We start from the raw sequence: 22,273 nt of genomic DNA, 5'->3' as shown, positions 1-22,273 counted from the left end.
AACAGGGAATTACCTTAAAAAGTGAATATTAAATATGCTTTATACTCATAGGAGATTGATATCCTTCCACTAAACTTTGTATCCACTTGAGACAATCAGATGCTTATCTGTACACCAAGAGTTGTGATTTATAGCCATGAACCCAGTTTGTTTTTACAAATAGCCATGAACCCAGTCTGTTTTTACATAACATCTCAATATAAATGATTAAGTAACACCAGTATTACCCTGGAGTTAAAGATCACATCCGAATGGGCGTCTTGTTTGTGCCGGGCACTGTCACGGGTCAGGAGAGTCGGTGAATGGCCCGGTATCGCTGTGTGTGTGGGTCGGCAGGAATCCAAAAGGCGTTTCCCTGAACACTTTGTCAGCACGGATTTTCAATTTAAGGAAGCCAAGGAAATCGTGTTTGAATGCAACAATACAAAAAAAATGCCGATTATTATAACTCACGAATGCAATTTTCTACATTTCTATTGTGATCAAACCAATCAATCTCTGTTACACAAATCATTTCAATGGAAACCATAACTCACACTTTTATTTTTCAGTTGATAGAAATGATATGAGCTCCGTGGGTAACAACTATTTGTGTATCAGAAATATGCATTTCAAAATATGTATTACACAATACTTCTTTAATAATAACCCTGTAGAAGATGGAGAAACCATATCTCTGTGCATCTCTGTGAGCACGTGTTTTTGTGCATCTCTATGTCTGTGTGTGTGTGTTTGTGCATCCCTGTGTGTGTGTTTCATTTTCTATGCCTCGTGGTGTGTGTAACCTTGGTCCTAGCCACTTCAGCATCTCTGCCCTCAGCATTTGAGTTATGAGTTCCTGTGACAATAGGCAGCACAGAGTACGAGACAAAAGCCAGGCTGTGTTGGATGGGAACAGGCGTCTCCCAGCACAGACTGGCTGCTCCACTCCCCGGCTCTCGGCACGCAGCATCGCAGCGGCGCAGGCCCCGGCACCCTGCAGGATGACGCAGCCCTCGGGCCACAATCGCTTTTGTTTTACTGGGATTGTGGGCCGCGTGCCAACAGTAGCCGAAGTCACAGGCGGGGAGTCTTCACGTGGAGATGTGGGGGCTCCGTACCTAGACAGGTGGTGTGGAGGCCCAGACCCAGTCGACTACAAAAGTGCCTGGAGAAACACTGTTTCACAGCCCCGTTTCTTCACCAGTTTTGCCTTCAATTCACAGAAGAAAACACGGAAGGACTGGAAAATAATAATTTGAATCCCTTATTAGTCCAATCACATTTCAGTTGCATTCGCCTTTATTTTGTACACAACATAAAAATAGTTTGAATAAAAGAAGCAGCTCAGGACCAAGCAGTTTGATTTTTGTTTCGTCTTCCCCCCTCAGTAACCAGTACAAATGACCAAAATAAAAATATATCAATAAATTAAATCAATAATATACAGAGGGCGATCATTACCCATACTCATCACAGGAGCTACACTTTTCCACGAAGAAATCAAAACTGGATTAATCGTGATTTTGTTTTTCAGGAAAGTTTCTTATGTGACATTTCAGTAAAAGTTCAAAAGGTATACTTCACAATGATTTAGCTGTCATTCTGGATACAAGGCAGGGCAAAGTGACTGGTCTCTGGTTTATTGCGGTCTAATCTGGTTCAAGCATGGCAATTAATCACAAAGATAGGTCTGGTACGTGGATTTAAAAGGACTGCAATTTTCCTAAGACTTCCCTTCTTGGAAAATATTGTCCATAGGATGAGAATGCATGTAAATAATCATAGGTCATCAATTCGGAGAAAGGCACTGACTGATATATTAGACCTAAATGAACAATGTGCATGTAGACACCTGAATAATTAGACATCCACAGATGGGCAAAATACCCAGACGTTCCCCCCCCTTTCTTTCTCAAGTACATTTTTGACGGAGCTGAAGATCTTTACAGCTTCGTAAAAAAGCTTTCCTCAACAAGAAGATAAGGATATCATACGAGATCTGTTAATTATTTTCACCCGCTGAAAGGCAAGATATTCCATTTCCTGAAGTGAAATCGTGCAAAAGCCAGACAAACTGTCAGCGAATTCCCCCCGGCTTCTCTCTTTCAGGGGATCTCGCTTCTCACATCCTCTTTGATCATTAACACGGTGAAGCCCGACTGCCATCTCTCTGCTTTCTGATCCCAAAGTCATTGCGTACTCGAGTACAGCACCAGACCCCGTATGGTTGGCAGCAGGCCCCTCTGATGCGTCTGTCCCACCAGTAGGGGCATTTTCTCTTAAATTAACTTCTCCGTTACCTCTCCCCCTCGCTGCCGTGACGGGTCAGATCAGGTTTGCCATGCTGGAGGTGGTCTCCCTCTGTCTCGCGTTCATCTCCCCGGAGATGGAGAAGACATGCACGCCTCTCTCCCTCAGCCTCTGGCCGGCACACGTCCTGTGGAGGAAGAAGACCACGGCGCAGTAGAGGGCCACGGACAGCACGGTGAGGCAGCCGGCGACCAGCAGGACCACCCCGGAGATGAACATGTCATTCAGGGTGAGGCCCGGCTGGGGCATGCCGTTAGCCAGCGCCAGGTTGAGCAGCACGGTCCCGCACACGGCCAGTGCCAGGCCGGTGAGCAGGATGACCATGAGGTCCGAGATGCCGCCGCTCTTCAGCACCTCGATGCGGCGCCTGCTGCGCACGCAGTTCATGTCCTGGATGGCGGAGCTCAGCAGCTGCTTGAGGAGCACGGCCAGGGCCAGCAGGCACAGCGCCATGCCCACGCCCAGCCGCCACTCGCTGGACAGGCTGGTGGTGGTGGACAGCAGGCCCACGCCGCCCAGCCCGCAGCCCAGGACCAGCAGCACCGAGGCGCAGTAGCACAGCAAGGACTTGCGCGGCTCCCGGAACCACCACAGCTCCACCTGCTCCTCCAGCACGTTCCTCTGGATCTGGGCCGGGTCCACGTGGCCCCGAGCTGGGGGAAACTCATCCAGTTCCGGCATCCTCCCCTCTACTGACGTCCCCGCTGCCAGCTGAGGACCTGCCCAACAGACCAGCACACACAGACACACACACAGTAAGTTACGATCACTTTGTTAGCTCAACCTTTTCTCACACTTGAAGGTTTTAATTTTTTGTTGCCTTTGCATAAGGTCCTCGAACTCATTTAAGGAATTGTTCGCCGTGCGCATTGCTCAAGGAACACGTTTTTGTAATCTTTGTTTTGTCTGCAAATCTGAGACTGTGATCATGTACTGAATAGGTGCATAATCCACAATAACAACAACACTCGCTATTAAGCATTACATGTAAAGATGATAGAAGTATCCTGAGGTTTGAAATTACCTGGAGTCTGTTTCTTTAAAGCCGATGGAGATACAGTATTACAGCACCATTATAAAAATGTCATCCCTGTCACGAGCTCAGCATTAATCCTTTTATCAATGTCTCGTCCCTGAAGGCTTTATGACCCTCAAGGTCACAGACAGCTCTTTAAAATCTCATCAGCGTGTTTAACATCATAGTCACAATACTGCTCCCAGACGAGAACTAGAACTTGTTAAATAGTCTGATTTGCAAGAGAAACTGTTCATCCTCAAACAGCCGAAACATGGCCAGCTGAACTGACAGTTCCTCAGTTACTGGAATCACATAAAACACCCCCAATCATTTCCACACCTATTTTACATCATTGTATTATTCCTGTAAAGTAAAGGTGTACACAATCGCATTTCATTGTGTAAATATTGAACGTATCCTCACCCTTTATCATCTAGACCTTCATCTGCTAGTAGGTAAGGGTTTTTTATTCCCCGCCCTCTCACTGGTCTAAAGGACACAGTAATTACTTCATAATATTTCCTTATTCAGGTCAAATGTCAGTGTGTTTCACTTTCTGGAAAGAAAATGGTACAACCCCTATTTACTACAGTTGTTGTGAACAGACAGGTTGTGGTGGATTGAGAGTATTAAACGGGTCACACTTTACAAACATAGTGCCTATGAAGAAAATGCCATTTAACAATACCTGTTTTATTGCTGGGGGGTCTCCTTGAACACAGGAAACAGGTGCGGCCCGCTGAACCCTCCCCAGGTCTGTCACATGAGGGTTGGACTCTTGGGAGGCAGCATCCGTTGCAAATAAAATAAAATATACCAATCTTCACTAACACCGGTGACTTGGCAAAAGGGGATTGTTCACTAAACATCACATGACGGCAGCATTACGACTCCATTGTTCCTTAACTGAAACATGATCTTGCCTCAACACGTTCTTCGTCCTCTTTAGAATCGAAAGTGAGGGTATCGTCAGATTTCTTCCAGCTTCCCCACCCGGGCTCCCTGTGGAAGTGGTTTCAGATTTTGCATTTCCCCAACCCTTTTTATATCCCTGTGTTCTCCCCTCGGTGAGGAACGCTGTGGGGTGCAATTCTTGTGCAGGTAGATGAAATATCCACAGCTTCCTGGCTGGTCATGCCAGTCTTTGCATGATGCAGAAGATCTCTGCCTGGAGAAGTGGTTTGTGCCCTCAGGAAAACAAAACGTTTCAGCACAAAGCCCTTCTCACGGAAGTCCCATTTTAACTTAAGCTCCACATCATGTGTTGCTTGCAGTGACCCTGTAGATTGCATTAGGAGTGGTTTTCATGGGATCTGATACGAGCTGTCCTCTTAATAATTCAAAGAGGCTGTTATGTCCAAAAATAAAAGTGCAGACTGTACCAAGATGCTTCAGTAAAACTCCTTGTTAATTGTTCAGGTCCATAATAGTATCCATAGCATCTAAAAAATAAATAAACAAGCTAAAACTAATAATAGATTAAGAACCAAACTTGTTCTCTAGGAGTGACACATCTCTCAGGGATTTGGAGCGTGCAAATAATAATATTTCCTCCTTCCTCCTGTTCTCCCCTCTTTCTTCAGCTTTCCCTCTGCTTCTTTCACACAGGCCAAGCACAGAAGAGACCAGGGCTGGCCTCCTTGCTGGGCTCGTCTCTGCCAAGTGCCATTGAAGAAGAGACTGGGACGGGGGATGGCGTCTGATGGCCAGGGGAAGAGGCTGTGGCGGTGAAGGGGGGGTTGTGCCGTGTGAAGTTCAATGGGTTTATTCAGCAGGCGGTCTCTGTTGCTCGGTCCCGACTTGTGGGAGGCGATGGGAGAAATCGCTGGCTCTTCTCTGACACACGCTCATGGATCTGCCTCCTCAGATCCCTAGGAAGAAAAGAACAGATTCCAATATATTTATTTCACTTTTATATACAGGCCAGGGTGGACAGAGATTAAGAGAGAGAGATCAAACAGGGTTTTTGTTGCACGAGATCTCTTAGGCCCATCAAAGGTGCGTCACAGGAAAAGCTAGAAGATTAACATCAGTGTTTCAATGGAAGAGTCCCAGGAGCCATGTTTGAAAAGCACTTTCTCCATTATGTAAAGTTTTTACTACACTTTTCCCTCCAAAACGGAAAAGACCAACTCCCAATGTTATGTTACATTAAAAAAAGGCTAAACTCTCCAGCGGGAAAATGAAAGACTGAGGACACAGTTTTCAACCTTGTCCTGTTCAACGTCAGAGATCTGAGAATGGTGGCAGATGATTTCTGAAGACGGCCCTCTGAGCAGAGCACTGTGACCCAGCGCCCCTACACAATGCGCCCTGCGTTTGCGTTTGTGATCTCATACAGTGTGTAATGCACATGATCTGAGCCAGGCTCTTGTTGCAGCACAATGGGGATCTCTTTCTTACCCGGTGTCTGTCCCTGACTGAGGTGCTTTTGTTTCACAGCTGGAATAAACAGACTGAAGGCTAGACCAAATAAAAACTGTGACTGACGGTACCCCTTCACATTTTTGCTTAGAAGTAATATAAAAGTGGCTTCTGACAACTGGGTATAGGTTTGTAATTCGCAGGCAAGACAAAGTTTGATTTGATCTAGGCCTTCAATTGGTTTGTTTTTTTCCTATGGGGTAATGGCCGACATCTTCACACACCAGAAAATACACATACACAAAACTTCACATTGATACCAGACACGTGTGAGTCCAGTGTGCCCACAACACAAAGAAAGCAACAGTAGAATTAACAGAGTTGTGTCCTCGCTCGCTCTCTCTCTCGCTCTGTGCTGCTTTAGCTGAGCTGCGTCCTAACAAAGACAAACCCCTCTCAGGTTACGGTCAGGGATCTCAAATGAAAGAATCCTGGAAGCGACCCGGCCTCCTTCGGTTTCTCATCTCTCTCCGGTATCATTTTGTGTTCTTGTTGTGGTTGTTGAGTTTTTTGCATTTAACTTAAACACTTTAACACGGGCGCATTCAAGGCTGGTGCCTGAGCTCGGCTGTGTATTTTTGTTTACAGAACAAAATGATATCAGAGGCTCAGCTGGTATGATTTTAAATCTCTGTCTTTCAAACCAGAATGAAGTCTTCCTTCTTTCTAGCAGATGAATAATGTACCTGAAGTCTTGGACTACATTAGAGGATTTGCATTTTCTTACTACACATTCTTTATTCCTTCATATTTAAATATATATTTATATATTCCATCAAGGATCACCTGTTAGTTTTCTTTGGCTTTCTTTTCTCCAGGTGAGATCTTTGATGTGAAGCCTTGATGTTCCAGCAGGAGCCAGATTCTCAGGCAAGCGAGATCTCAGCTGCAATACTAAGATGCTAATTAAATCCCCAATTAACGCATGTGTCCCCCAGCATAAAATAATAACAAAAGCAGATGCATTCACCTTCCCCGTGTTCACTTCAGCCTGAAGCGCACTGCATACCCCAATCTCCTCTCAGCAGGGATGGGAGCTCTCTACATCCTGAGACCGAGAGGGCACCTTTCCAAGTTCTGCCAGCTTATAAAAGGGACCCATTATTCTGCAAAACATATTGTCCTCCTGCTGAGCTGGGCATACCTGGCAGCTTTCCTCAATCACAGCACAGCCTGCAGACTGGATGTGCACAGAGACTGGGGCCTTGCAAAAAGTTCATTGCATTGAAGGCATACAAGTGTGCATCCACTGGTAGATTTGCGGTCTAATAAAATTGTAAGCTATCCTCTAATTGCTTCAGGACATCTTAAAATAAAATACACCGTATAAGTATTAGAAGATATGGCGATATGCTCCAGGGATCCACTGAACAAATGCAGCCTATCCCTCTGTGATAAAATGACATGCCAGAATACAGGGGCTCCATTATAATAAGTTTTTTTGCTCTTGAGCTACTGAGCTAACAGGTGCAGCATCAGCCATACCTGACCTTTTCCCTGAGCACAAGTATTTGCACAGCAGTCACAAAAAACAAAAACAAAACTGCAAGAAAACAACAACAACTAAAAGCCTTGAAGTGAAAAACACTTTTGGTATTATTGTATTTCCTAACAGATGTCCTTATCCTTATCCAATTGTTACAATAGATCAAATTTGTACAAATAATAACCCATTCATACATCTGGGTTTGTACTACAGAACAATCTAGGTACAGTACCTCATTCAAGGGTACGACGGCAGTTTCCCCACCTGGGTTTGAACCCATGACCCTCCTCTCCAGACCTCTGGACACTTTAGCCACTAAACATTCCTCACTTTCTTTCACTTGAAATGCATCATTATTTGACTGTGTGACTTTGTACATCTCCCACAATACAAATAGTATCCCCATAGGTTGTGGCATTATTAAAATAAAATATAGTTGAGTCCAGTAAGGGGGAGAAATATGCATATTTGAAATGGATTCACAACAGATCTCTGTGCACATGTCGATAATTCTTGATAGTAATTTCATTGCTATATATATATATATATTTTTTTTTTTTTTTCTCTATACATTAATTTCTTAATCATAAAGTATTATCATCAGCCCATGTTGATCCACTGCTGGGTGAAGGCCTCCCCAAGATGTTTCCACTTGCTTTGTACTATAGCTTCCCTTTTTCCATATTACGCCTGCAAAGTGTTTTATTTCATTTTTCTAATTAATAATACACCCAAACATATCTGTATACATACATATGAAAGTAGTTCAGTGTTGGTGGTTCACAGCACAATTGCTTTCTACAGTGCCTTGAGCAGGTTTCATTGCGTGTTTGCTGGGTTTCGTTAAGTCACACAGTTATGAGATGGATATCCAGGAATGATAACCATCTTCTTTAAAGAAAATCTTTAATTAAACATACACGTGATGAATATTTAGCAGGACACCTAATCAGATACGGGGGGAACATTAATTAAAAGTCCTCGACGGAGAAGTATGAGCGTGGCGAGATGATAGAAGATAAATCCACCACGGGAGGAATGGACACCAGCAACCACTGTTCATCGCGTTATTTATCCACAGCTTTCACAGAGAGCGCAGATGTATGCAGGTCTGCGCAGATCGGCAGAATCCCAAGGCTCCCATTGGTGGAGCTGCGCAGGGCTGCGGACATTGCGCTCCACGACCCGCAAACGAGTTAAACGTGTAACACAATTGCGTCCCGTCCACACTACACACCCCACGGCTTACTTTACTGTACACGGTCATACAACACACATGTGATGCCACTGACACACTGCAGCCGCCCAGGGTGTCCAGTATCTGCGGAAGCGTCGACACAATGGGGGTGTTATCTCGGACACCGTCCGGACAGGTGATCTGCTCTCACTTCCCAATCCATGCAAATCAATAACACGTCATAGACTGAATTATGTATATACAATAATAATGATGACGCATTTACCATCGAATAATAATCATTGTAATCACGGGGACTATAATTACACATTGCTTTATTTTATTTTTTTACCTAACCTGATATACATGTTTACTGTTGAAGGCTGTCCACAACGTTAATCGACCGGTGCATGCTCCGTGCATTTCTCCCGTCAATCCCACGTTAAAGTCCCCGTTTAAACTGAATGTAAAACTACTTTTGAGCAACAAGAATGGACACTATAGTGATGTAAAGCATGCCTTAAATGAAAAAGATGGAGTCAAACTTAAAGGACTACACCAACAGCCCGACTAGAACCGGCATGAACTTACTTGCTCCCCAGGGCGGCTTTCAACAAGTGGGATCAATCGATGCCGGTGAATGGATACAGTTTCAGTTCCCCCGATCAAACGAGCCGCCTGCTGATCAGAGGTCCTTACCTGTGTCAGGTGTGTGCGTTGCAGACCCGCAGTCTCCAATGCCAGCCTGTGCTCTTGTGCTCCCGTCTCCAGTGTGTGACAGCAGCGCAGGGCAGGTGCAGGGAGGCGGCAGGACTGTCCCCTGGTCACAGGTGTGGCTCCGCCGATGGGACGGCTCTGCTCAGCTGGTCCTGACCTTTCCCCACCGCGGGCCACCGGGGGAGCTCTGCGCTACTATCAAAAGGGATTTTTTGTTTTTCATCTCGGTAGGAGGAAATACAAAGATGTTGCCTTTCCATCCTGTTCAGCCAGCATTGTTGAGGTTGTGTTGAATGCGTGGTCTATAAATGTTGCGCTTCAACCCACGCCTCCCACTGAAACGTGATGCAGTTTTGGACGTGTGTACTTGCATTTCTCTTGCTGGTATTTTGTACGCGGTGATCAGGACTTTGAAACGCATTTTCCGGTCGAGTATTTGGAAAATGTAAATATGTATAGAACTTGAAGTGTGTTTGTAGTGCTAAAATACATTACCAATATTTAATTTGATCGCTTTTACAGAATCGGCCTATACCTGTATTAACAAATCCTGTTTTATCAGATGCCCCCCTGCCTAAAACGTCCTTTTGTTTCTGAAGTAAATGAGAGTCAAATTAGCTCTGGGTTGGATTTCAGAGATAGTTTGTTCACATTTTATATTTACATCTTGCTGTTTTTATTGCAGGAGGTCGGTCACATTCTCACACTTTTGGGAGCCTCTGAAAATGACATGGTTTCCCGGTTTCTGTGGGTGTGGTCTGGACTCTAGAGGGAGCAGATGCGGTTCATTGACACCAGACAAACAATATCTTTGCTGTGAAACTTAATTATTTAACATATTTAAGATATTGTTGAAGTAATAGGACACTTTTAATGTATATAGCAGGTTCATATTGATTGTTTTATGTTACATTAGTCATTTGTAAAAACATTCCCCCCCCCAAAAATATTGAATTTATGTTTTTATTTCGGATTTGTATATACAGCTCTGGAAAAAAATAAGAGACCACTACATCACTTAAATCAGCATCTCTAAATGTATGGCACCCAGTCCATTGCAGTGTCTGTTGAATTCCAACACAGGCACCTCATTGTACTGAATAAGCTACTGATTAGGTGATCACCTGAACCAAATCTTATTTAACAAGGAAAAGTATAAAAACCACTGCTGTGGTCATCACTATCCTCTTGCAATAGGACCAGCTGGACAGCAAAAACAGTGCTAGTACAACCTCAAAAGTAATTGGAATAAAAAAATAACTATTGACCATGCCAAAAGAGTTGAAAAGGAAAGTTTTGAGTGAAAAGAAGGGTTCAATTCTGGCTTTACTGGCAGACGGATACAGTGAGCATCAGGTTGGTTCCATCCTTAAAATGTCAAAGACAGCAGTTCATCAGAACAAGGTCAAGCAGCAGACATTGGGGATAACAAGCTACAGACCGGCAGAGGACGAAAACGACTCTCCACTGACTGGGATGACCGCCAACTCATTCGAATGTCACTCAACAACCATAGGATGACATCAAGTGACCTACAAAAAGAATGGCAAACAGCAGCCGGGGTGAAGGGAACGGCAAGGACGGTTTGAAACGGCTCCTAGGGGCAGAGCTGAAGTCATGCAATGCTAGAAAAAAGCTCTTCATCAATGAGAAGCAAAGAAGAGCCAGGCTGAGGTTTGCAAAAGACTATAAGGATTGGACCATAGAGGACTGCAGTAAGGATGGGTCCAATTTTCAGCTTCGCCCAACACTTGGTTGTCTAATGGTTAGACGGAGACCTGGAGAGGCCTACAAGCCATAGTGTCTCACACCCACTGTGAAAATTGGTGGAGGATCCGTAGTGATCTGGGGCTGCTTCAGCAAGGCTGGAATCGGGCAGATTTGTCTTTGTGAAGGACACATGAATCAAGCCACGTCCTGGAAGAAAACTTGCTTCCTTCTGCTCTGACAATGTTCCCCAACTCTGAGGATTGTTTTTTCCAGCAGGACAATGCTCCATGCCACACAGCCAGGTCAATCAAGGTGTGAATGGAGGACCACCAGATCAAGACCCTGTCATGGCCAGCCCAATCTCCAGACCTGAACCCCATTGAAAAGCTCTGGAAGGTGATCAAGAGGAAGATGGATGGTCACAAGCCATCAAACAAAGCCGAGCCCCTTGAATTTTTGTGCCAGGAGTGGCATAAAGTCACCCAACATCAATGTGAAAGACTGGCGGAGAGCATGCCAAGACACATGAAAGCTGTGATAGAAAATCAGGGTTATTCCACCAAATACTGATTTCTGAACTCTTCCTCAGTTAAAACATTAGTATTGTGTTTAAAAATGAACATGAACTTATTTTCTTTGCATTATTCGAGGTCTGACAACACTGCATCTTTTTGTAATTTCGACCAGTTGTCATTTTCTGCAAATAAATGCTCTAAATGACAATACTGTTATTTGGAATTTGGCAGAAATGTTGTCAGTAGTTAATAGAATAAAACAAAAATGTAAATTTTACTAAAACACATACCTATAAATAGTAAAACCAGAGAAACTGATACTTTTGCAGTGATCTCTTAATTTTTCCAGAGCTGTAGATATTATCACCAAACACTGGGTATATAGAGTTGTGTGCTGCTGTTGTCTGTCGAATGTGTGGTGGTGGGCTGTGCAGCAGGGCACAGGGGCTGCCCGCTCTCTCAGGCGGTGAGGGCCGGGAGTTTGCCTCCGGACGGGGGCCGCAGAGCGTGGCTGTGGCCCTGGATCTGCTCTCTGAGGCGCTGGATCTCCCCGCGCTGCAGACCGATGATCCGGTCGGCCTCCTGCTCGAAGTTCAGCCGGGCCACCGCAATGCGTGAGTTGTCGGCAGAGAGCGCTGGACAAAACAAGCATATATATGACAAATACTTATCTTGAAGTTGTTCGGATGTTACTTAAACAATATTTGCAGTGTAACAGTCCATGTGGTTTTCCTGTTTGTTTTGTTGTTGTTGCTTTTAAAGATAAAATTAACAAACAAAACAAACAAAACAAATATATGCTAATGCACATGCAAAATGATGTACATTCCTACAGCAACAATTAGAATACATTAAGCTCAGGTCCTAGTATATATTATTTTTTAACTGACAAATCTGTTTTTTTTTTTTTTGTCCCCCTGGAAAATACCTTGCAGTGCCATAGTAAAGTTTGTAATGCTCGATCCATCTTTCCTGTTGTTAATATGGGCTCTGAGTATAAACTGGAATAATGCTGACACCCAGTGGTAGAAAATAACAGCTGCATTAACTCACACTGAAGCCAAGGACTATGGCAAGACAAATGATCATTTAGAGCTATCTGCAAATCACTTAAAGATATATCCAAATGACTTCCTGTTCTTTTAAAGATATCTTCAAATGACTCCCTGTATGTTGGCTGAGATTATCACTTCCTTTTTCCTTATTCAGTTACATAGAAATGAATTAAATGAATTATCAGATATCTCGAAATTAAAGATATCTCTAAATTATAATTTGGCTGCCATACTGGACACTTCCCAGTCAGGCATAGAGACGAGGCTTTTGATTAAAGGGGACAGTAATCGGTCACACAGAAATGTACCTCTGAGTTCCGTGGGACTCTGCTTCTGGTTCTTTCTGTTCATCACTTCGTAGTCGTGAACCTGAGTCCGAACCAGCTTCAGCTCGCGTCTCAAGTCGTTGATCTCCTTGATCAGGGAGACGTTTTCCTGCGCAAAGGCAATCCAACATATAAATAGATAAAGCATGTTCGTTATTTAGAAGATTTATCCGACAGAAAAAGAGTCCGGTGACCCCTGTCTGACCTGCATGATCTTGACGTTGTCGGCTCTGTGGATCTCCGAGTCCTTGGCCAGCTTCTTCTTCAGCGAGGCCACGTTCCTCTCCAGGTGCTCCCTCTGAGAGGCGTACTCTCGCTGGATATCTGCATCCATTCCCACAATGTCCACCTGGAATAGACCGAGAGCAGCGTTCACAGAGACCGAGTCAAGCCCAGCCCAGTGCAGCACCATGGAGAGAAAAAGCAAAGCCTTATTATTTATTCCTCTCATCGCTCGCAGCTCAAGCCTGATACAGCCACACATCTCTGCTGCTGAACTTCAGTTTGTAGCAGCTGTGAGTTGATGTTCGAGGCTCTCACCACGTCGGACTCCTGGACGTATCTGTGGTACAGCTCTCGGATGGAGTCCTTCAGTTTCTTGGGCTCCTGAATGAAACCTACGCAGTTGTGCAGGTCCGTTTTGAACCTCCTCACCAACGCCTCCACGTCTCGAACCTGCGGCAGAGGGAAAGCGTTCATGAATAACGTACAGAGAAGATCCACAGGTGCTCGCTCGGCCCGAGAGGCCCGGTCCTGGAGGAGAGACATACCCTCTGCATCTCCTTGTGCATCTCCTTGTCCGTGGCTTTGAGTTTCTGTTTGAGTTCCGTGATGTTCAGCTCCAGTTGAGTGTTGCTCTTGTGGAAGCTCTCCAATTCGCCCTCCATCTGACAAGAAACACCACGTCGTTATTGGGACCAGCTTTGTTTCTATGCGATTCTGAAACCCACAGTGTATGATTTACATTTTTCCGATCTCCGTTCATGTCCTTGGCAGTGTAGTACAGTGACCCTTGTCTTTACCTCCTGAATCTGCTCCTTCATTTCCCTGACGTCGTTCTCTCTGGGTTCGATTTGTTTTTTCAGCTCTTTGATTTTGTAGTCCAGCACAAACTTGAATTTCTCCAGCTCCTGATTTTTCTTCTTCAGGTCATAGATGCGCTTCTCCTGCAGACAAAAACAAGGTCTTGTTTTAGTCGCCCCAGAAGATGCTCGTTTGAGAGGCCGCTCCACCTAGGGTGTTTTGATTGTCACGAGGTAATGACTATCAACTGGGATTGAAAGCATGGTACGGAATCCTAAGGAGTGGCAATTAAGCCTAATGAATAAACTCCTCTCCTTGAATGTTGTTTTGATTATTCTAAATTGTTCTATACTTTCAATTAATTATTTGAAATTGTTAAATGATAGCCTTTGGAATGCAGAGCGTTCTGTTTTCAAAGGTGTCTTGGGGCCAATCTTTTCATAAGCAGCAGCTGTGACAGTCAGCGCTGAGAAAAATATCAATTAAGACCAACATTGCACAAAGAAACCGCGAACAAAGAGTTGGTTTGGGAGCAATCTGCGAGTTTCACAGCAATATCATTTCATATAATCTGTCTACTATGGCAAGGCAAGTTATAATTTAGAGATATCTTCAACTGCATTTCAAGATATCTTTAAATCATTTACAGATATATGTAAACGAATCTCAGATCTCATTTCACTATCTACAGATATCTCAAATTAATAAATGTGAAGATATCTATTTCATTTCTAGATATCTCCAATTAATTTCAAGATATCTGAAATACATTTGAAGATATCTTAAAATAACTTCCTATTTCGAGATATCTACAAATCATTTAGACATCCTGTTCAATTAGAGAGATCTGGAAATCATTTAAAGATATCTGTACATGACTTCCTGTCTGTTGGCTGAGATGATCACTTCCCATTTACTCATTCAGTTACCTAGAAATTAATGAACGAGTGATCAGGAATGATAATCTCAGGCGACATACAGGGAGTCCTTTTTACACCAGGCAATCTGACCGTAAGAGCAAAGCTGAAGGAATGAATCTGATTCTCTGCAAGTGGAGGGTGTGATGTTTCAGCATCTGTTAAGAACTTCCTAAAACTGGCTAATTTCTTATTGGTAGAAAGTACCCCACACAGATTTAATTGTGGGACTATTTTGAGGTTATTTTGTTCCTCTGCCACACACACACACACACACACACACACACACACACCGACCTTGTCCTGAATGGTCTCGTCTCTCTCCTGGATCTCCTTCTTCAGACCCAGAATGTCCTTCTCCAGAGACTTGATGACCCCCTGGAGTTTCTGCTGCTCTGTTTTAAGCTTATCGATATCCAGGTTCCTGTCATCGATCTCCTTCTGCAGGCTGCCGAACTGAGTGTCCAAACAAGAGAGACAACCTGGAGTTCACAGATGTTTCCAAACAAATATACTGTAGTTATCCATTGTATGAACCATCCTGTTGTGCCTAGTACATACATATGTGTTTTGAAATGTGTGTATTAGGTGGGTAGAGACAGAAGGTCTTGTCAGCACATGGTTGAGCGTCAGGCTTTGCTCAGAAGATGTCTGCTGCCAGTTGACGTTACTCACTCTGATCCAGGTTGGAGGATTTGATTTAATCTACTTCCTCCCTGGGTGCGGTCTCACCTTTTTCCTCATGATCCCGGTCTCGCCCTTCAGCCGCAGGTTGGCCTCCTTCTCGTTCCGGAGCCGCTTCTCGTATTTGATCCGGATGTCCTGGATCTCGCGGTCCCCGTCCTCCTCCATCTGCTTCTTTGACTCCTCGAACTCGCGCACCTGCTCACGCGACTCGTCCTGACACTGCGGGAGACAGGACGGGGGGCCGAGACAGGGGAGGTGAGTTGGGACCCCTTGAACCCATGCATCTTAACAAGGAACTAAAAAAATGTTGGCTAATTTTTAGATCAGATTGGGGACGTATCAGCGTTCTGAAAACCAAGGATCCTCACGTTTCCCCAACCCCTCCCACTCATCCCAACTGTCCAGTTTCTGCGTCCCCGAGGTCACCTGCTCCAGCAGCAGCAGTTTCTCCTGCAGCTTGGCCTCGTAGTACTCCGTCAGCTCCTCCAGCGCCAGGGTCTTGCTCTCCTCCATCTCGTGCAGCTGTTTCTCATAGTCCTCCTGCATGCGCTGGGACTTCACCTGCAGCTCCTGGTACTTCTCGAACTCCAGCATCAGCTTCTGGTTGTTGGTCGACTCTGCGAGAGAGAGAGAGAGAGAGGGAGGGAGCCAGGATCCATCAGGAGATTCAATCAGTTCTTGTTCATTTTGCCATTTTGAGAGCCATAACAGAAATCTTCTCTGATGTCTGTTCAGCTACTGTATGATGAGATTCATCACCAAAAAGGCTTGGATGTAATCAGTGACATAAGGGAATATGCGAGAAATTGATTACTTCATATTGAAGTACTGGAAATGGATAGAGGCGTATGCCAGACACCTCTGTGATGTTTCCACACTGGTGATTAGTTCTATATTACCTAAATCCTGCTGCTCCTTCGAATGTTTTTCCATCACTTCGGCCATCGCCTCCTCATGAGTCAGTGCCTGTTTCTCTTTCTCAGTTCTGAGGACCTTTGTGGAGCAAGGCAAGGATAAACTGAGTAGCATCACCAGCCAGGGAGACCTAATTTACTAATTTAATCATTGCTAATTTACTAAATAGCAATGACTAAAAAGCCTGATATTTACTTTTCCGATCAGAACAACGATGGCTCTTATTTCTGTGCATTTAAACAACCATGGTCGTTTGAGTCCTGTGGCGTAGACCCCCACGGGAATGGGTCCCAGTGCCAGCTCACCTGGTTCTTCGTCTTCAGGGACTCCATCTCCTGAATGAATTTCTCCGTCAGCTCCTTGATTTTCTCGTTGTAGTTCATGTCCTTCAGTCGCAGCTGGTACTCGTTCTCCATTTTGAGCTCCTCCACCCTTGTCTTCAGCTCCAGCATGACCTGGTTCTGCAGGGTGTGGAGAGAGCGCGGTTAAAGCAAGAACTACGCACGGCGTTCTCATTCGATTTAGGTTTTTCTGCTCGTGCGGTACGTGCGGAAGCCTGGTTTCCACATACTAAACAACTCTAGGAAAATAGTCGGGCGAGGTGAAATACAGATGAGGAAATGTGGACTGCCCAAGCCAGAACCCAACCAAAGCCATTCAACAGCGTAGTGCTATCTTTACCTTCTCCTCCAGGTCAGATTTGGTGATGAGGATCTCCTCGGTGTAGCCGACCTCCTTCTCCCGTTTCATGCCTCGCCCTTCCTTGTCATTGATCTTCCAGACCAGCAAGCACCCGTCCTCTGAGACAGTCAGCAGGAACTGGTCATCGTACGTGATGGCCATCTGAAAACACCCTCGCCAGCAGCACGGTACAAGCAGGCAGGTTCTGTCATTAATATGTCAGTAATATGGACTTCTCGATTACAGGTTTATGCCAAATTTGTACAGCCTTCTTAGACTAAGGGTGGATTACACAGTTAATACAAATAAATCATCATAGTAATATGCTCTAGCCATTAATATTGACATAGGAAGGAAGGGAACCTTTGTCACGGGCGCCGCATGAGCCTGGTATTCAACCCAGTCTTTCTGTATAGGCAAGGGGTATTTGATGGCCCGTATGGTGCCGATGGATGTGCCAGTGAACAGCATGCGCCCGGAGCGTGACATCACCAGGTTGATATATGGCACCCCGTCCGACTGCACCTCGCGCAGGATCTGTAAAAGCAGGGGCAAGAGCTTTCATTCCTGCACTTCTGTTCACAACAAAGCAGACGACAATGCGTATCTGTCGTGCGTGACGAGAGGCGAGCTTCAAGGACATGGAAATGGAGGTGGGGGTTTGTTTTCTGGTCAGGAAGCAACCGTGGCGCACACATGAGCCGCGCTCTTCAGCACCGCTTTGAATTACGATAACAGAGCCAGTGCCTGAGTCAACACGTCCAGGCATTGATCTATTTATGGCAGCTGTTAAAAATAGAGGCCCTGCTATTGTTTCTCAGCCCTCCGTGCCAAGAATAATGTCAAGAGGGCCTCATGCTGTTCCCCGTTTCTTTTCATTCACGTCAACAACAAAACATGATTTGAAATGACAATAACACCAACAATAAGGACAAACATAAATTATTCATATACTTCTTATTATCCTTTCATCACGGCCAAGGTGGATACTCTGACGCACACCTGAGAGTCTGTGATCTCTTTCAGGGTGCAGTCGGTGCCCACGGCGAAGACGGTCTTAGCGTCGGGTGAGAGGGTGACGCCGGTGTAGCTGCAGGACTTGAGCACGCTCTCTGACTCCCGTTTGCTGGTGAGCGTGTTCCACTCGTAGACGGCGCCGTCCATCCCACACGACACCAGCCGGCTGTCGTCCTCGCTCCACGCTACGGCACGCACCTGAGGGGCAGATAGGCAAATCAGCACAGCGACTCTCCCAGATCTTATGTATTATGACATGATATGGCCACACTGACAGCACGCTGCAGGCCGCGGCACATGCCCGTCTCACCTTGCCGTTGTGGCCCTTGAGGTTCTGTGTGTTCTCGAAGGTGGTGGTCGAGTAGATGTGGACGACGTTCCCGTTGACCGCTGCGAACATGTGGCCGCCGTGGCTGAACGCACACTGGGGAGGGAAGAGGCGAGTCTGAGTTTAAAACCCAGAGGGGAAATGAAGAAAACCGCTGTCTGACCTCCCTGGGGTGCCAGTTACATCAATTCGCATTCAGATCACAGAGGGCAACAGCAAAACGTGGTATGGATTCGGCATTAAAGAGAAAAAGGCAAACCACACAAAACAAATCCATTCTCTCCATCCGGACATCCGCTCCTGACTGAGGAGGCTGTTTTGTTTGGTACTCACCTCCCGGCACCCGCGCACAGTGAACTCCCTGAAGGTCCTGATGTCATCGATGAGAAGGTTCATCAGCCGCAGTTTATCTGAGAATCCCACCAGGACATAGAGGCCGGACGGGTGCAGCGCGATGCTGTAGGCCTCCTCCGGGAACTCCTTATAGAGCTCCAAGGCACTGGTGGGACAAAGATATCAACAAAAACAGCTGATGACAAACGCATGAAAATGACTTTAACTGCACCCTTACGCTGTACTCCTTATACTCGTCAGGTTATTTTCATGGTGGCAGGAGCATCCAGCAACCACAGTGAATGAATCCCCTCTCCAAATCCACCGCCGCTCGACTTACTTGGTCTCGAAGTTCCAGATCCGCACCGAGCGGTCCAGGGAGCAGGTGGCGATGAGGGGTTTGCGGATGCAGACGGACAGGCCGGTGATGGTGCCCGAGTGGAAGGAGTGCGATAGGAACTCGAAGTGCGCCGGCTCCCCCTGCAAAAGAAACATGTGGCACGCATTGAGTACCTCTTCACCTGGGGGTGTGGAGCACAACCTCACACAGCCCTTCAACCCAGATGCACATCGTTTAGCCAACTGTATTATGAAAGCATCCTGTTGAGGGCTCTGGATATGAAGACACAACCTTGGTCTTATAACTGCTGGGAACATCAGGACAGCAGTGCACGAATAAAGAGAAGTTTGCTTTGGCACCAGTTGGTGTGGCCTGCATGGGAGTTCATCTCCAGCACCTTGCTCATCTCTGCCGAGGAGAGAGTGATGCTGTAGAGCTGGCCCCGGCCCGTGCTGGTCGCCAGGGTCTCCTCCGAGGGGCTGATACACAGAGTGGCAATCTCCTGTTCCTCTGCGGTGCTCGGCTCATTGCTGCACTGATCCTGGGGAATCTGGGGAGAGACACACCAACGCGGTCACTGCGCTGCCTGTAGAGCTGGAGAGAGACCAGGTTCATATACCATCCCTCCTTTCATACTGGAGAACTCTCTGAATCTTTCTGTTGGCTCGTTGGAGAAAATAATGGAGTCTGGAGCAGCTCTAATATCCTAATTATAATATCTTATAGTATTTTCCTGGTAAGGAGATCTAGATCTAGAAACAAGGATCTGCTTTAGGAAAGTGGTGACATGTCTGTAAGGAAAAAGGCCAAGAGCAAACTCTCTCGCACCCGGATCTCCCTGGTTTTCCGGTAGTGGTCCTTCTCCTCGGTCTTCTCAAACAGATAGACGGTCCCCGGCCCGGCGGCGCAGGCGAAGCCCTTGGAATAGGCAGCGATGGCTGATACGCGAGGCAGGGCATCGGAGAGGGGCTCGTCCACATTTTTCTTCCCAAGCGATCTAAAAGAACAACAGAGGAATGCAAGTCTCAAAACAACTACAATCAAACAAAAACGTGTTTGGCATCCTGTCTTGCAGAGCACATACAGGTCATATGTGATTGTATCTTCAGAGCAGATAGATGATATGACAATTAACCCTCAAAGACAATCCTGTAAGGGTGTTGTGCTACCTATATAAGCTGTGCATCAGTGTATAGGGTCTATAGCTGGGGTCTTCTCAGGCCCAGAGGCTGCCCCGTACCTGTTGCTGTCTTGGGTGGAGGGCTTCGGAGCCACACTCATCTCCCAGCGCAGATCTCCTCCCTCCATTACCAGGAGCCTCCCGGACTCCGTGCCGACGATGACACGCTCATCTGACAGCCAGGCGTGGGACAGGACGTTGTGTGCCTCCAGCTTCTGGAAGTTGGACTGTTTGAGGACCCCCTCTGCATAGCGGAACAGCTTGAACACCCCCCTGCCGCTGACACAGATCTGCGTGTTGTCCTGAGGGTTAAAACTAACCTGTGCACACAGAGAATGAGAGAGAGGGAAAGGGAGAGTATGATTTTAAAAACCCAAGCGGACGAGCAGTTTGGTGCAGCTGCAGACGTTAGTTGACAACGAGCTGCTCGGTACCTGGCAGATGGGATTGGTCGTGCTGCTGGTCTTCACCGAGGCCAGCACCTTCTGCTTCTCCCACATCCAGTAGAAGAGGGTCCAGTCTGGGGCCCCCGACTGGCCGATGAGGTACTTGGAGTCTGGGGAGAAGGCCATGCAGACGAACTCCTGCGCCGGTGGGTCCCCGGCACTCAGGACCTTCCTCTTGCGACTCTGCTCGTGCTGCAGGTCATACACGGTGATGGTGCCCTTCTCCCCCCGCTCGGACACTGCCAGGTAGCGCCGGTTGGGGCTGATGGCCAAGGCCTGCATGCCCTGACTTCTCTCCGTGCCTGGTGTAGGGTTTTTTGTTTTTGGTATCAATAAAATTCAACAGGCAGAGCGAATGGTACAAAGGTGCTACACTGACACTGGGGGCCCTATTTTAAAAGCTTTTACACTCACACTAGGTTTACAGACATGATGGGGGCGAAAAACTAAGCATGCATGGATGTAGTGGTCAAGAGTCACATGAATCGCATAAATCGCATCCACTGTGGCTGCTATGCTGATTTCAGTCGACAAAGTTAATTCAATGTTAGATTTTTTGCATTAATTTTGTACCTTTGGGAGTTTTTCACTTCTTAAAATAAAGGGGAGGCAAATATAACATGATGTTACATTGTATCATGTTTAATTTATGATCACATAACAATCTACATTCTTCAACTTGTCTGGGATCACCAATAAAGTATGCAACGTCAATTCGATTCAGAGACACCTAGAGTTAATGAGGAAGATGAAGAAGATGATGAAGTTACTGAAAACCTTTTTATTTCTCCGTTTTCTTTAGCAGACTTTGATGAACAACTACCTCTCGAGCCAGAATGCATCCCTAGAAATACACACACCTGGAATGAACCTCTGCCATTTCTGGTCGATGTTGTAGCGCACACAGTTGTTGCCCGATGGGAAGATGACCGTTTGCTCATCAAAGTAACACAGGTTGTTGGTCACCCCCCTCCGGACGCCAAAGATGTGATGAGACTGAACCACGACCGCTGACATCATCTCTCCTGCAGTTAAACTGACATTCACCTGTGGAGAAAATGAAAACTCGTCATGACAAAACTAAATGTAGACAATATCTACATCTTATCAGATTTGAAAAACATTTACATACTGTGAATAGCACAGAAAACATGTTACTGCAGCATATGCACAATAACAGGGACACACTTAGATAAGCATAACTGGCTACTGTATAGACCATATTGAACAAAGAAAATATAAATACAATAAAGTACTGCACATTGGAAGAGTAACTATATACACTCTTATAACAAGTTATTATTGTTGCAATAAGTTACAATGTTCTGGAATTCTATTGTGACTCACCAAGTGTGCTCTCTGTATCTTCTGTTATCTTTTTGTCCAACTCACAACTCCTCTATCCTGGAAAACAAAACCATATTTTCTGTCTCCAGACTTGTGTGGTGGGTTTCCAAGGAGCCGGACAGTTTCCTGACGTGATACCTTAACAACAAACGTGCCCAGACGTCGGTACGTGTTCGCGGAGGATGCCGGGATTTGCAGTCCATTTCCTTCTTATGCACAACATGTTTAAACTTAAAGTATTGTGTGCTCATAAATAATGTGACTGTTCAACTATTTTGTTTTCTGATGTACGATTTGTTTCATCTTCATTGATCTCTTAGCTCAGTCTTAGTCTATGAT

General features: G+C 45.8%; 2 protein-coding genes across 2 annotated transcripts; both read right to left on the bottom strand.

Annotated features, from left to right (window-relative positions):
- Positions 1-1,258: 1,258 nt before the first annotated feature.
- tmem125a (transmembrane protein 125a) lies at positions 1,259-9,405 on the bottom strand. Its single transcript, XM_066692362.1, has 3 exons — positions 9,097-9,405; positions 3,999-5,181; positions 1,259-3,011 (listed from the first exon to the last, which is right to left on the bottom strand). The coding sequence occupies exons 2-3, from the start codon at positions 4,177-4,179 to the stop codon at positions 2,308-2,310; spliced, it is 885 nt and encodes a 294-aa protein (XP_066548459.1). The 5' UTR covers positions 4,180-5,181; positions 9,097-9,405; the 3' UTR covers positions 1,259-2,307.
- A 356-nt stretch (positions 9,406-9,761) lies between these two features.
- Positions 9,762-22,143, bottom strand: cfap57 (cilia and flagella associated protein 57). Its single transcript, XM_066692616.1, has 23 exons — positions 21,935-22,143; positions 21,448-21,634; positions 20,576-20,889; positions 20,202-20,461; positions 19,790-19,958; positions 19,359-19,511; positions 18,962-19,101; positions 18,622-18,787; positions 18,271-18,384; positions 17,946-18,158; positions 17,307-17,480; positions 16,944-17,105; positions 16,568-16,723; positions 16,247-16,340; positions 15,774-15,964; positions 15,393-15,566; positions 14,958-15,116; positions 13,743-13,886; positions 13,491-13,607; positions 13,261-13,395; positions 12,926-13,069; positions 12,703-12,829; positions 9,762-11,974 (listed from the first exon to the last, which is right to left on the bottom strand). Exons 2-23 carry the CDS (start codon positions 21,605-21,607, stop codon positions 11,799-11,801), a joined length of 3,642 nt encoding a protein of 1,213 aa, XP_066548713.1. The 5' UTR covers positions 21,608-21,634; positions 21,935-22,143; the 3' UTR covers positions 9,762-11,798.
- Positions 22,144-22,273: the final 130 nt, after the last annotated feature.

Source organism: Amia ocellicauda, chromosome 19 (genome assembly GCF_036373705.1).
Source record: "Amia ocellicauda isolate fAmiCal2 chromosome 19, fAmiCal2.hap1, whole genome shotgun sequence".
NCBI lineage: Eukaryota > Metazoa > Chordata > Actinopteri > Amiiformes > Amiidae > Amia > Amia ocellicauda.
This window is presented reverse-complemented; position numbering and strand designations above follow the sequence as displayed.